Genomic DNA, 16,647 nt, shown 5'->3' with positions numbered 1-16,647 from the left:
AAAGTCAACATGGGTTTGTCAAAAACAGATCATGCCAGACAAATCTTATTACATTCTTTGACCAAGTGACAAAATTAGTGGACCAGAGGAATGCTGTAGATATAATTTACTTGGACTTCAGTAAGGCATTTGATAAAGTAGATCACAACCTACTACTTGATAAGATAGAAAAATGTGGGTTAGATAGCATTACCACCAGATGGATTCGTAGCTGGCTGACAGGCCGTACTCAGCGTGTGGTCCTCAATGGAACCGCATCTACATGGAAGGAAGTGTGTAGTGGGGTGCCCCAGGGCTCTGTTCTGGGCCCAGTGCTCTTCAATATCTTCATTAATGATTTGGATGAGGGGATAGATGGGGAACTCATCAAATTTGCAGACGACACCAAGCTGGCAGGAATAGCCAATACTCCAGAAGATAGGCTTAAGATACAGAAGGATCTGGACAGACTCGAACACTGGGCACTATCTAACAAAATGAAATTCAATGGTGAAAAAAGTAAGGTTCTACATTTAGGCAGGAGAAACCAAATGCACAGGTATAGTATAGGTGGTTCCTTGCTCAATAGTAGTAACTGTGAGAGAGATCTCGGAGTCTTAGTAGACAATCATTTTAATATGAGCCAGCAGTGTGCTGCAGCTGCCAAAAAAGCCAACACAGTGCTAGGCTGCATTAACAGAGGGATAGAATCAAGATTGCATGAAGTACTAATACCACTTTACAATGCCTTGGTAAGGCCACACCTGGAATACTGCATCCAGTTTTGGTCACCACGATGTAAAAAAGATGTTGAGACTCTAGAAAGGGTACAGAGAAGAGCAACAAAGATGATTAGGGGGCTGGAGGCTAAAACATATAGGGAACGGTTGCTGGAATTGGGTATGTGTAGTTTAATGAAGAGAAGGGTGAGGGGTGACATGATAGCAGTGTTCCAATATCTCAGGGCTACCACAAAGAAGAGGGAGTCAAGCTATTCTCCAAAGCACCTGAAAGCAGGACAAGAAGCAACGGATGGAAACTAGTCAAGGAGAGAAGCAACCTAGAACTAAGGAGAAACTTCCTGACAGTTAGAACAATTAACCAGTGGAACAACCTGCCTCCAGAGGTGGTGAATGCTCCAACACTGGAGGTTTTTAAGAAGAGACTGGACAGCCATTTGCCTGAAATGGTATAAGGTTTCCTGCCTGAGCAGGGGGTTGGACTAGATGACCTCCAAGGTCCCTTCCAACTTTATTATTATTATTAACCTTCTCTTGTATTTTTTTTCCCTTTTGCTTAAGTATTTACAAGAATATGTTAAGTCATACACCAAAAGCAAAGTGACTGCTCTATGGATTATGGAATAAAAATGGTGGATGCCTATTTGTGTCAGTTACTTCATGCCTGGCATATTGATATTTTTAAGGAAAAAGTGGAAGAGTACCAATATTTTTGGCTGTATCTATATATTTTAATAAGGTGGCAAGGGAAACAATAAGCATCAAAGCCATTTTCTGGCACGTGGGCATCTACAGGCCCTTTGATTCCTCTAGAGATTTAGGATGGCAAAGGATAATGTGTTAATGATTGAATTGTTTATATCTGAACGTAACAAATGGCTACTCAGGATTAAACCATCCATTTCCTTTTGCTAATGTGTTCACATTTATCCTATGAAAAGAAACAATTTTAATTTTCCTTCATTACATGCCATCAGCTCAATTAACCATTATATTTGTAGTAAATGCTGGCAAATTATTGCATTCTCATTTTGGCTTGCCTGGATATTTATGTCTATTAGCATTAATTTATTTGCATTACTTGAAATTTATTTTCCTCTTTTAAGAGCAGCATGCACTTTTTTTCTCTGAACAATTTCTCTGTGTTTGCTGCCATTTCAATATTTGCTTACTAACATTTAATATATTTTGCTTTTTTATTTTGCTGACAAAGTTGCATTGATGAAAGCTGATTTGCAAGGTAGATGCCCTTGTGTATATTAAACAAGACTGAAACCCATACAACACATTGAGAAACTTCAGCCACTTCTGTGCTGATATCTGTGTGTTGTAGCTCATTTTCCTCTTCTTCCCATTAAAAATATGGCACAGAGAACCATCTTCTCCTGGGATATACTGAATACAGGCTTTCAGTCTTGTGTCTTATTTGTATAGTGATTGCTTCAGTGCTTTGAACATGCATCTTTCTTTAACATTTTATTTGTTTGTTTGTTTCGCCCAGTGGTCTAATTATGATCTTTAGAAATAGTTTTGTTTCTCATGTGTAAATGTCTCTTTTTTTTTAGCATGTTGGTGCATTAGTTGGCTGATTTCTCCTCTATCTATCTACTTTGTTCTTAAAAACCTGCATGGGACAATTTAAAGCATGCAAAAAGATACTTGCCAACATTCCTGCTAACGAGAAAATATATTATTATTTTTTTAATTTAAAAAAATGCCAACCCAAAGGTCTTCTGTCTGTCGGTTGATAAAGGTGTTCATCAAATCATTGTTTGAATAGCCGTATTTTTCTTTTCCTTGCTTGCTTTTGATATGACATGTGTGGCTTTGTTTTTGGTTGTTTGTGGTTTTTTGTTATTGGTTTTTTTTTCTTTCTTTCTTTTTTTTTAGTTTTATATTCTGTTTTCCGCAGTCTCTAGTAGAACTCATTGTTTTGGAGAAGACAGTTTATAGATGTTAAAGTAAAATTAGAAATATATTGAGAACCACCACTTCCTTTTGCTTGAGTTACTTGCTTCTCTTATGTTATTATCATGACATGAATTCATATCTTCATATTCCTCTGTGTTACAAACAAAAACCATATGTCTCTACATAACATGAATATTATTAATAATATGGGTTAATCCCCTTATCAGCTTTTTTCCCCATAATTTACTCTAAAAACATGAGATGTTGGCAACTACCCTGTGTGATCCAATGACACGTATGGTCACTCTGAATGACAGTCCTTCATGTTCTTTTCTATGGTGTGTTTTATTGTTAGGCCCCAGCACCACATGCCAAGAAGACTCCTGTGCCAACCAAGGTGTCTGCTTACAGCAATGGGATGGGTTTAGCTGTGACTGTAGCATGACTTCTTTCAGTGGGACACTGTGCAATGACCGTGAGTACATAAGTGCCTTCCCTTTTTTTCCACTCTCTCTAAAATGTTTTAAGAGTTCCAAAAGGTTGCCTTGAAGTGAATGTCGAAAAAGTTGCATCAGTTTAATAAGTTATAACCAACCGAACTACCAAACTCTGCAATGAATACTAGGTGTTCCTATTGTGGCTGTAGGAAATGTTTGACCTAAGTGCAGAACTGCCTTAGAAAGCAGAAAACAAATATGCAGGGATCCTGGAATTGTGGTTTTGGAATTTTTTATTTACTATATGGATTTGAATAATATCTCGACATAAAAGATATTAGATATGGGCATTTTATTCTTGGTATCAGTTTCTTAACATTAGGCTGTGGTTTTTGACTTCTTTCATTTCTTGTTGTACTGAGATGTATTATAACTTTGTAGCATTATACCACAAAGTTGAAATAATGGATGACAGCTCTTTCTTACCTTCCTATACCAGATAGTTTTAGGTGACCTGAAATATTCCATCAAATAATAACTTCAGGCTTTATTTCAGTTAAATGTCATCTGAATAAATTTTGGTATCACTTATTAATTCTATAACCTTTAGGGATGGATGAATTGTGTTTTTAGACGTTAGAATCTTCTGACATGAGTCAATACAATGATGAACAAAAGTCACAATACATATCTTTGCTATCTTAGTACATAATGAATTTGTGTTTAGTAATTTTGTAATCTGCTAGAAAATATATGGTGGGAGAATTTCCATTTGTGCTGTGAGAAAGATTAAGCAAGTCATTTTCAAGAAATCTTTGTATATTTCATCAAATAAACAAGGGCAGGTAATATGTGAGACATGAACACTAGTTTTCATTAAACCAATTTTTAAAACATTTGCAATCCTACATTTCCCCATATTTGTGATTCAGTTCTTTTCAGCTTGTCACTATGGGATAGTGCACTGGGACATATAACCACAAATGCAAGCATGATTTTTTTTTTAGATTAGGTAAATTTTATTGTCATTTTTAAAAAAGTTATCTAATTAAAAAAGACATGCTTGCATTTGTGGTCATATGCCCCGGTGCACTATCCCATTTGTTAAATGTTTCAGTAAACTCCTGTAACCAGTATTACTTTATCTTTAAGTACACTGCATTCTTAATGCAGACAAAGGTAAGGAGCAAGAATAATGCTAAGAAAACAAATGCGCAAGAAGGGGGCGATAGGTTTGTTGCTTAGAGTTGTAGCCCCCAATGTAGAACCTGATGTGAGGTTGGCCTCAACCCTCCAATCCTTTCATAAGGATTTCAAAACGGCCAGTTGGTTTGGGGGCCCAATGGGGGAAAAGCACAGTGGAGGTGGTTGATCAAGCTTCAACAGATCCCGCTTCCCTCCACTCTGCCCCTGCCTCCCCACATGTCATTAGATTTGAATATCTGGTTTTAATTTATGCTTTAACGTACAGTATAAATACATTTTATGACTGTAAGCTGCGCAAAGTTACCCTGTGGTAGGATGGGTGGCCAATAAATTTTATAAATAAATAAATTAAATAAATAAAATAAACAAAGGGATGCTAAAGTGTCCATCTACACCACACTAGGTATCTTCCAAGTTTCTGTTTTTTCTGACATTTATATTAAAAATAAATGCTTGCAGCATTGACTTTTTTTCCAAAAATTCTCTGGGTACCAAATGCACCCACAAACATTCCTAGAACTGCATTCCAGTTCTTTGCTTGAAAATATACTCAACTGCTCCCCAAAAGGACAAAGGTAAGCAGGGGCAGGACAAATTAACACCTTTGTGTGACTTAACAAACTTCCCCCAACTAGAAAATTACCCAGCCTGCCTGCAGCATACCAGCATGGATACTGGGAGTTGTTAGTAAAAAGAAGATACAGTCATAGGAATTTTGAATGTGACACAGATGTGCCAGTTTATAAATTAGTGAAATAGGTATCCTTAAGGAGAGGATGAGCAGAACATATACCCCCATACAGAGAAAGAGAGAAAGAGAGAGATCAGTTATGATCAGCTTTCCTACTCGCAGTTCCTTTTTTTTCAAGAAAGGACAAAAAAAGAATGTATCTAGACAACCAGCTCCATATTAACCTTTAAACTGTTTGATTTATGGGGACACTTGCCAGGAGATTCACTTCCTATTTACCAGATTATTTTTCCTCTTTCAAATAGAATACTTAGTATTCACTACTTTTTTTTTAATTAAAAAAATAATTCACAATTTACTGTCAGTTTCCATGGTACATTAGGTTCCATGTAGGTTCCATGTAATCTAAGCATAGGTTTTTCTTCCTTCCAAAATGATGCTGCAATGTTTCTCCCCATACTTTAAGATGCTTTCATCCAGCAGGTTTTGTGCCATGATATTCTGTTTATATATGGCAGTTGATAAACTAAGATCAGCCACAGTTAATGGTGTCCTCTTCTGAGGCACAGCAATGTGAAATGATGCAGCAGCAGACAAAGTCATGCCATCAGTGACAGCCATATTGGTATAGCACTTACCAACTTCTTTCTCAACTATGCAGAAATGCTGTACTGCCCTTCCTAACCTGTCTTAATAAATGAGATGGAGCTGGTTTGTGCTACTTTATTGCCATGAAGAAACACGTGTTTATCATTCTTAAAATAAAACCTGTTTTTGTTTTTAAAAGATTACATTCAAAATGAGGGTTGATAGAGAAACCCAGACTATCATGGGGACATTGAAAACTTTGCTTTTGACCACCCTGTGTTCATTGCTGTTCACTTAGCTCATGAAATGATACAGATATTATTACTGTACTCAGGATCATATTTTCACAGTGTCAACCAAGGTGACCTCAATTCATGGAGACTTGACATTTGTATCACCTCTAGCTTTCACTTCACGCCTCTTTCTCTGAGGTATTATTTTTGTCCTTTGTATCCATTGCGTAGAACCTGGGCAAAATCTACAAAAGTGATAAATGGAAATGTAATGGTTAAGAGAAATGTGTACTGAGATTATGCATTAATATATGTCTGCCATATTCTAGTTTGAAAGGCCAACATCAGATGTACTAACAATGAAAATAACAATTATATTACTAAGGTGTAACTCAGGATCACATTGTTAATATATATCTCAAATTACAGCCAAGGTGCTTTCCTGAAAGCTGTACAGGCCTGCATGGCTTCAGATCAGCATGGACAAGACTGAATGCCTGGAAGTTTTAGGATCCTCTGTATCTAGTAGTTTGCCATATTTAACTCAGCCTGGGTTGACCCTCAGTCAGGGATTCTGTTTAATCTGGGGGTTCTCCTGGACTTTGTATAGTGCTTAAAGGGCAATGGTAGCCATGACCAAGATGCCTTTTGCTCAATACATTACACTACTTACAGTCACTGATACCTTAATCACCTCAAAATTAGATTTCTGCAATGCATTCAGTATAGGACTGATTTGAAGTGAATTTGGAAGCTGCACCTGGTCCAGCAGCACAGGTAGCAGGCACACCTGAGTACACCCATGTAAAACTGCTGCACCAGCTCTCAGTAGGCTTCCAGGTATAATTCAAGGTGCTGGTTATCACTTTTAAAGGCATGTTATTTGCAGGACCACCTATTTCTAATGCTTTCTGCCCATCCCAACTAATCTGGCAGGGTGGGCACGATCTGGGCCCCCTCAAAGGAATTTCATGTGATGAGGCCTCATCTGTCTTATGGAACTGTCTCTCCTCAGAGATGCTTTAGAGGGAATGCTGATTCTGTTGGCCATCAGAAAGCAGTGAAGATCTGGCTCTTACCCCAGACACTGGAGCCAGGATGTTGAGAGAAATGGCCTGGATGTTGATGGATGGATGGGATTTTTTTCAGAGCCTGAATTTTTTTCATTGTTTTAAATGGTTGTTTTGCAATATTGAGCTTTATTTTGTTTGCCGTGAAGAGCTCTTTCTAGTAAATGAGTGTCATTTTTTTAAAAAAAATATGCACTTGTTGATGACCTTTGGGGTGTGTGGGGGGGGGATTTAGTCCATTTAGCTTGGCTCTCCTTGATTTTTCAGTGACTTTTGATACTACTGCAATACTACTCCAGACAGAATTAATTTGAGAGTCCTTCTGAATTCATAGTTCCTGTTTGAAGAGCAGGTGGCAGATAGAGTTAGGAGGGAGGGCCTTTGCACAGATTTTTTCCTTGGGCATCAATTGTACCTGTTTCTGGATTGGAAAACCCCTTTCACTGCAACATATGCCTTAGTAATCTCCCAGCTAGATTATTGTAATGCATTTTATATGGTCCACAGAATTGCATTACAATAATCCAGATTGCAGTGGCACAGGCAGTTTTGAGCATTTCAGAATATACTGTATTCATGTGACACCTCTGCTCTTCAAACTGCCTAGGCTCCCAGATGGTTTTCAAGTGTAGTTTAAGTTGCTGGTTGTCATCTATAAGGAACTACATGGTATAAGACCAGGATACCTCAGGGACTACCTGTCTTCAGTCAGGTAGTGTGTGAAAGCCCTAATAAGCAGGCATATACATAGAACGAAGGCTACTGCTAAGCTTGTAAGCCGCCCTGAGTCTTCGGAGAAAGGCGGGATATAAATGGAATTAAAATAAATAAAAAAATAAAAAAATAAAATTTTGCTCACCCCACCATAATCCACAGATCTGGCATGCTATAGGTCCTTTTCATTACGAAATGTTATTTTGTGAGAAATAGCAATCATGCTTTCTCTGTCACAGAATCTGCCCTATGCAATAAAATGTGCTCAGAATTCTAGATTGCCCAAACCTTGTTGATCTCCTGCAAGGTGCTAAAGACTTGGACCAAGTATCAGAAATCCATTCACCTTCCAAAATATTACAATAGTGCAATTGGAAGATGTGTTTGGTTCTATGGATCAAAATAAGATTAAGTATTATTATTACAATTACTATTTTAAGGTTCTGTGTGGTATATTCTGAGAAAACATACATAGGCTTGCACCACTAATACTGCTAGACCAGTATCAAGATTTGTGTATGATAAAAAAAGAGCAGAAAGCCATGCGGCACTGGACAAAGCAATCCACAGAAAGAGGAGTATTTGAGTATTTAAATATCTGACATTACCAAGTAGTGGGAGAGCATCTCGGGAAATTCAGATTATTCCACCTCTTACTATTGGGGGTGAGTTATTACCCCCCGTAGATAGGGCTCGCAACTTGGGGGTCCTCCTAGATTCACAGCTCTCCTTAGAAGTTCATATAGGAGCCGTGACTAGGGGGGCCTTCGCCCAGGTCCGCCTGGTGCACCAGTTGCGGCCCTATATGGACCGGGATGCCTTGCATACAGTCACCCATGCGCTCGTGACCTCTCGTTTAGACTACTGCAATGCTCTCTACATGGGGCTGCCCTTGAGGACCACTCGGAGGCTTCAGCTGGTGCAAAATGCAGCCGCGCGAGTTGTGTTGGGGGTCTCCCGATACTCCCATGTTACACCTCTGCTCCGTGAGCTGCATTGGCTTCCAGTTGCCCTCCGGGTGAGATTCAAGGTGCTGGTGATGACCTATAAAGCCCTACATGGCATGGGTCCGGATTACCTACAGCAACACCTGCTGCCAGCATCAACTTCCCTCCGTCCAGTGCGCTCCCACAGAGAGGGCCTCCTCAGGGTGCCACCAGTCAGAGAATGTCGACTGGTGACCCCCAGGGGGAGGGCGTTCTCTGTGGGTGCGCCAGACCTGTGGAAACGCTTACCGGTTGAGCTCCGGATGGCCCCCGACCTTCGCTCCTTCCGACGTGATCTAAAAACTTATTTATTTGAACAAGCCGGCTTGGTCTGATGGGTTTGGGGTCTGGGGTTTTAACATGGATTTTAACTAATGTATTACATCGGGCATAATTATTTAATGTTTTTAACTTTTGTATTTCGTATTTTGATATTTATTGCCCTGTACACCGCCCTGAGTCCTTCGGGAGAAGGGCGGTATAAAAATCTAATAAATATAAATATAATATATATAAATATAAATATAATTCCATCCACGAAATAACCTGAAGTGATTCTGATGTTCTGCTAAGATCTGTAGCATCTGTTAATGGATATGACATTTTTCATTGTGTTGTTAGAAATCTTTGCTGGACAAAAACATCCTCCCTTCTCATGGTGCAGTCCAATACTGGTCTCTCACCTTCATCTTCATAGACCTGTGATAGCACTCTAACTATGTGTCATAACTACAAATCAGCTTGCATAACAACTCTTGCTTACAGCCAGACAACTAACAATGGTGGTAGGGATGTGGGGAGATTATGGGGGGAAGGGTGTTAAAGGAATGTCAAGAATGCCAGCTCAAAGCCTGGAACAATGCCAGTCTCCCAAGGTCGTTTGCTGAGGATGTCTGCCAGAACAAAGAGCCTGTTTCCCAAACAAAAAGAAATGCAAGTAATTGGACAGTGAATAAGAACTATGCACAGGCCAAGGGACAAAGGGAAAGTTAATTATGCTTTTTGCGGGCGAAAATATCAGAGCTAGTTTCGCTTTTCTTCTGTAACCATTTTAAGCTCCAGTAAAGTGTACTCTTGGTTAAACAATGGCCCAGGAGTCTTTATTTGCTAGCTAAATGAATGGGACAGTTGACATTATGACCAGATTAGAACTACAGAAAAAGTGGCAGAAAGAGCAGCACTCTTCCAGTGAATAATCCAGGAACTCTCTTTCCACTGATGATAGATAAGTCCTAATTACAGTTCGAATTATAATGTATAACTATGGAGACACTATGGTACAGTTAGAATGGTGAAGGCTATTACAGCAAGAGAAAAAGTGGTCCATGACGGATCCTTCATAATTGCCTATTGATATGCAGGGGCCCATTTACCTGCAAAGTCAGCTTATTGACCCTGAAGGTCTAAATACTTTCCCCCATTGCAAAGGAAACATTGTAAATATATAGTGATTGACCTCAGATCACATTTTTCTTTTCTCTCTTGACAATAGGACACTTGTAGTTACAAGGCTAATGCAATATTAGGAGGTAAAATACAATGAGAAGAGTTATATATTGTTCAGCACAAAGACAACCAGTAGGAGAAAAAAATATTACAGAAAACTAGGATTATATAGGAAACTATGAAAAAGACACATAATGATTACTTTTACAAATGGCTTCTTTGAGGAGAGAAAAAAGTTTTGTTAAAAAAAACAGCCCAAGTATTAATAACAGCAGGGTTTTGGTGTCTGAGCTGTTTTCTTAAATTAGCCAGATTTTATATAAGGATAGGATTGAAGATGCTCCTTACCTAAAATTAGATTATCTGTATCAAATGTTCCCCTTACTTTTTGAAGAAAATATGAAGTTACTGCATATTTCTGATTCCAGTGTATACTTCTTTGGTGCACTCATAGCAAGATATGTAGTGGCTTGGTTTCATAAAATATCATCTTTCTGGAATGAAAACTGTCAAAACATTGATAAATGTTACCTCATGGTCAGTAAAGCATGCTGGGCTATACTGAAGCCTGAGCATTGTCCTTTTAACAAAAGGGTACTTAGGGAAAATATTCACCATGGAGATTTAGTGAACAAGTTTCTTAAGCAGATTTTTTTAAAATAATAGAAGTTATAGGGAAGGAATGGAATCTTATCTGCAGCTCAGATGGAACAGGTTTAAAAATTGCTAAGGCCCAGAAGGTTATATAATACCATGTCCCTGGTGAGATTCAGTGTGATATCATACTTGAGAAGATGGCATGAACCAAGGAGACACAAGGTCAAGTCTAGATGAAGCCTATGAAGAGCCTTGGTTGAACAGTGGGCTAATGCCTCCTTAAGTAACACCAGCTGCCTGCAAATAGTGCAGGTTCGCATCCCACCAGGCTCAAGGTTGACTCAGCCTTCCATCCTTCCGAGGTAGGTAAAATGAGGACCCAGATTGTTGGGGGCAATAAGCTGACTTTGTAATAATGCCGCTTGGGGTGTGTGTGTGAAAGCCCTAATAAGCAGGCATATACATAGAATGAAGGCTACTGCTAAGCTTGTAAGCCGCTCTGAGTCTTCGGAGAAGGGCGGGATATAAATGGGATTAAAAAAAAATTAAAAAGTCAATTGGGTAACTTTGGATCAATCACAGATGCTTTACCTACCTATTGTTGTGAGGGGAAAATTAGAAGAGGAAAGGCTATGTGCTCCTGAAAGAGATGCAAGACATAACTCTCATATATGAAATAAACCTTTAGAGATGGTGTACCTCATAGGAAAACATCTGGGAGGTCTGTCTGCTTTTCATTACAATACCAGGTTGTCAAAAATAACATTTCATCCTTCTTTTCTCTAGTGCCCTGGTTCCAATTCCTATCCTCCCTGCAGCTGCTACTAACAGATTTTTTTTTGAAAAGCATTCCTAGATCTCCTGAATTACCAAATAAGCCACTGTGTGATGAGATTGCCCTTATTCACACAATACATCCTTCAAGAATGACAAGAATCAATATTGCAGGTGACAGAACGTGCCCTTGGATCTTAGCTTCAGCTGTGAAGTTTCCCTATTTCTTATTCTTTCAACTAAGCCTTCTCATAAGGAAGACACTGAAATTTCTTCATGGAAAAACTTGAAACAAGAAAAATTAAGCTGTATACAGTACATAGAAATGGGATATAGCCCAATCTTCTCCAACTTGATGTCCCTTTCATTTGTGTTAGCTTACAGCTACTCAAATTTATAGAGAATTGTGGGAGCTGCAATCTAATACAACCGGTACTAGTACAGCCAATTCTTCCCTTTTGTATAGCTACTTCTTGGCTGTTTCTTACTGCAGATCTGCTCTTTGAGGGATTTGCATGTTGATGTAAGTCATTTTATTTATTGACCTATAATCCTCCCGATCAACGTTATTATGATGCTAAAGTCAATAATAACTCCACTCCACATCAATATTCCAAAGGAATAGAATTTGATTACTTCTGCCTATTATTTCCTTTACTTATTGCTACTTATCATGTGTCCCAGAGGACTCAGAAGGTGGCAGGTAGTAACAAAATGCAGACAAAAACAAGAACAACTCACAACACAATAAAACTATCATCCAAAAGAACAAACAAATTCAAGATAAGTATCCACAATTAATCAACTGAGAATTGTATGACTTTCTGGGGGATGGGACTGAATATTTTACAAAGTGGGAGTTACCACAGAGGAGGCTTGCCTTTCACTCCTACTCTATGTACTTGAAGCGTGGAAACTTTCAACCAGTTGTTTTTGGATGACTAAAGCAGGTTCAGTTCTGGTGAAGTGCGTGATCTATCCTAATGCTGCCCCATTTAGGAAATGTTTAGAACTTTCATCCAATATTGGAAGTATACTGGCAGTCAGGAATATGATTTTAATTTGGGTGTAATTCTAGATTGTTGGTGTCCCAAAGTAACCACATTTTGTGCTAATGGTATATTTGGGAGCATCTCCAAGAGCAGCACCAGATACAACACCAGATACATTCTAATTGGATGATGACTTACCAATCATAACTAATAAAAAATTGGTGAAAGGACTCCTGGGCATGACTTTTATCTGCTGCCTAAGAGCCCTGAATCCAAGCAGACCCTCAAGTCACAAGCCATCCCCTTTATGAGGAGTACAACCCTGTCCAGAATTGCTGGACTGCTGTTATTGGAATGTGCAGTTATTTACTGATAACCAGCAATTCAGGTTTTGCAGGATTTGGTCTGAGCTTGTTGTACCTTATTCAGATTCTTACAGTCTCCAGCCTATTACGTTATCCTTCTCCATCTTAGAGTTCTATAATTTGTTAAGGCTTCAGTCTTTCTCTCTGTTAGCTAGGAATTCTATGAATCACAGTTCCTACACAATATAACTTAGAAAAACTGTATTGGGTAGTGTATCCAGTGTCCATATACAGTACAATGAGAATTTCTCTCTGGTTGTAAATTTATTATTATATCTAGGGCTTTTTTGTCATAAAACGCTCAGAACGGAGTTACGGCACCTTTTTTGGATGGAACCTTGTAGGGTAGGCAAGGCGGGTTGTATAATATGTGTGAGTTCCGGCACCTTGGTACAAATCTGTGATTAGATTAAGAATCTAAGAGTAGAGTTATATTTATTTATTCAATGTGTGTGCCACCATCTCATTGTCCCAAGTTTGTAGACAGTCTTGAAACCTTTCACTTTCTCCTGGGAAGAGACTGTGGTAACTCAGAAGTAGAAAATATGCTTTGCATATAGAAAGCCTGAACTTCAGTCCCTGCCATCTCCTTCTTTTAAATGTTTTTTTAAATATTTAAATGTTTTAATGTTATTAAAGTTTTTTAAAAGAAAGCATAAAAACTAACACTAATATACAATAATGAAAACAAAGATAGTAAAAGAGAAAGAAAAGTAAAATAAGTTCAAAAAAAGAAATAAAAAGATAAATAATAATAGAAAGAAGCTTCTGATTTCCTTTCAGAAAATACAAGTATAATTACAAAGTTATCTTTACTCTATGGCCGGGGGGGGGGGGGCTCACTTTTTAATCTTTTTTTTTAATCATCAAAACCACAAATCATGCTTGTTTTTTCTGTTTCATGAAAAAAGTTTGTAAGGGGCCTGCCAGCTCCAATTAAAGAGATTATTAAATAAAGGGATGTGTTTTTCTTTCTCTTGAACAGAACTGGTAGAACTAGACTAGAAAGGCAATAATCTGAATTTGTATAAGCCAACTTCCTGTATTTTACTCATAGATATTTCCATTTACCTCTGATCTTTCAATTGCAAAGTTTTAATTTATAAAAGATCCTATACAGTTTTTAATTTAATCAAATTTAAATTCTGTTTGGCTGAAGGGTCATTATATGATGTTCAACTAATCATCATCTTTTATATCACAGAATAGACTTGTTTTTATAAATCTAGATTGTTAAAGAAATGTGGGGATTTTTCAAAATACAATTGAAATCATAAGCCAGGCCCTGAGATGGATCCCCCAATGCCATTTTTTTTCATATTTACTGTTTTTTGGATCCGATCTGGGTTGGTCACCGGGACCAGGGGTTTTGTCTTCTGAGCTTTCGGAAGTATCCACAGGATATAGTTTCTGGTTAAAGATCTTCAAAGGAGAAGCTTTCCACCTTCAAGTAATTGATCCCATTGTCAAGTTGTTCCTACTACTAAAACATTTTTTTTGAAAATAGTACTGCTTGCTGGAAGTAGAGAAAGTGGCTACTTTCTTTTCTCTGATAGCCCTTCAGATATTTGAAGAGTATTAATTCATCCATTACTATTCTACTGTTTTCCAGGCTAAATATATCAGGTCCTTCAAATGTCCACCATAGCCTTTGTTTTCCATACTTCTAATTATTTTTATGACCTCTCTGAATATATTCCAGCTTGTCTACAGTTTTTTGAATGTTGAACAATATAGGATTGATCTTCATAGCCCTATAAATTGTACTGCATAGACCTATGAACAAACTTTTCTGAAGTATCACAGGATTGGTTACCTATTCCCTATATCACTTGACTACACTATCTTCCTTTGGCTCATTGTCTTCAGTCTGTTTGTAATTTTGTTCTGCCTCTCCTTTTGATAAAGCCTTACAATTTGTCTTTAATCAATTTTATTGCACTGTATTCTCATGCCATCAAGATCATTCTGACTTCTTATATTAACCTAGTTTAGAATGTATGAATATATGGAGTCATTATTTGCAAATTGTTGCAATTTTGTAGCATGTTTTAGAATATGTGACCAAAATGTGTTTCATTTCTTTCTTTTGTTAAAAAAAAAACTTAGCATTTGAAATACTAGAATTTGAGGTAAAGTTTGAGATGTTATATAGAAATGAACAGTAGGAGAGAAATTGGCTTAGGGAACATTCTTATTTGGGGTCTTAGAAAAATCAGCAGCAGACTTTTGCAGTTGTGTACTGGTACCACAGATTCATTGGGATTGAAACTTCCAGAATTGCAATGACTATTAAAAATTCTGTTAACTTTCCAATGGCTGTAATGGACAGATGGATAAGTAGACTTTGCTGAAAACATGACAGTTATGGAAACTAGCTAGATTCTGCTAGGTGGCCTTAATTTGCAGAAGAGATATGAAATCACATAATAATAAACATTAAGAAACATTTAAAAATACCTTGCAGAATCAGTCTGAGCCAGGTTTTTTTAAAAACTTTTGGCAATATTGGCTGGAATTCTGAACCTAATATAATTTGAGTCAACTAAGATGGGGAAGGATAGACTAATTCATCTAGATCAGTTTCTCCTAGGAAGGAGGTCATGAAAGTAATAACTATCATGTATTCTTGCTTTTCAGCTTCTAGTTTTCAATGAGCCATTATCAATAATCATCCATTGTGATAGTCCCATATACTTACAGATGTATCTAATTCCAGCGTTACACCTAAGCCAGTTGTAATTTCTATATTTTGTTGCAGTGAATTTCATCTGTTAATATTGCAAAGTGTGAAGGAAGAATCCCCTTTGCTTGCCTTGAAATCACTGCTAGTCCATTTCTTGGAATAGTGCCATGTTCTAATTAACCCCCTCTTCATTCCATACTACATATAACTCTAACTCCCCCTGCAGGGGGGCACTTTTTTCATCTATTAGAAAGCTTCCAAAGTTTTAGGAAAATTTATCTTACCTTAAGCTGCTTCAGAAAATTATTTGAAGCATATTTCACATTTCTATTATTTCAATATTCTAATATTTAAAGAGAACCTCAGATTTTTTAACATAAAGCTTCTGTATAATACCATCTGTCTTATTTTTGCATTGAGTGGCTTTTTTTCCTTTCCATTCTGGAAGACTTACCAGCCTTTCCTTCTTAAGCTCTGTTCCATAACCCCACATTCATAACAATAAATTCCACTGACACTTGAGATCAATTTTCCTTTTTTTTTCTTGATCTGGACCACCCTGTCATGTGGCATTTCTTTGGGAATAATTGATTTCTTGGAAATAAACTGGTTCTGTTTAGTCTTACATTTTCCTTTTAGTCTCTTTTTATGTTCTTCTTCTTTCTCCCCCTCCCTCCTTCTTTTTAAGAGACAAGTAGAAAAGGCATATTTAATGGGCTTTCATCTATAAATCCCTTCGGGAAAAAGTCTTTATGGCTGGAAAATATTCAAAGATAGTATCTCAGTAATTGAATGTAGTACCAGCTATAATAAAAAAAAAAGATTTAGAAAAATCAGCAATGATATGTTAGATCAAATTCCAATAATCTGGGGCTCAAATTTATAAGTTATTTTAATTTTCTGATTCTCATTAATTCCAATCAATTACGAGAAAGAATTTTTAGAAAGATATAATTCAATGTCTTATAATCTTCACCCCTTGAGGCATGTGCATTTCTGTGATTTTCCCCCAAAGCCATTATCATTTTCCAGGCCTAAATCACTATTGAATACTATTAAGTACTACCAGTACTTAATTTAAATGACTGAATGTGGCTTTGTTAAGGACATGGCTAACTTCAAAGATAATGTTCTCTTTATGACCTCAGGCTTCAGCTATGATGTTTTCAGTACAAAGTAATATTTCCCTCCTGCAGAATATATAATAGGGCAGATAAATGCAAAGGTGGTGG

At 37.5% G+C, this 16,647-nt stretch overlaps 1 protein-coding gene across 23 annotated transcripts in view; it reads left to right on the top strand.

Annotated features, from left to right (window-relative positions):
* Positions 1-16,647, top strand: part of NRXN1 (neurexin 1) — a gene marked incomplete at its 5' end in the record, with an annotated part of 953,418 nt that overhangs the window by 483,964 nt on the left and 452,807 nt on the right. For 19 of the 23 annotated variants that reach the window (XM_081315130.1, XM_081315140.1, XM_081315143.1 and 16 more), the window contains one exon: positions 2,986-3,105. In XM_081315130.1, the coding sequence (XP_081171256.1) occupies positions 2,986-3,105 (120 nt within the window). Of the gene's footprint in view, positions 1-1,932; positions 1,960-2,985; positions 3,106-16,647 lie in introns of all 23 variants that reach the window. The other 4 variants (XM_081315141.1, XM_081315136.1, XM_081315137.1 and 1 more) reach the window with 1 other exon arrangement.

This window comes from Vipera berus, assembly GCF_964194415.1.
Source record: "Vipera berus genome assembly, chromosome: 1".
NCBI classification, from domain to species: Eukaryota; Metazoa; Chordata; class Lepidosauria; order Squamata; family Viperidae; genus Vipera; species Vipera berus.
The sequence above is the reverse complement of the archived record's forward strand: the minus strand, read 5'-3'. Positions and strand labels throughout refer to the sequence as shown.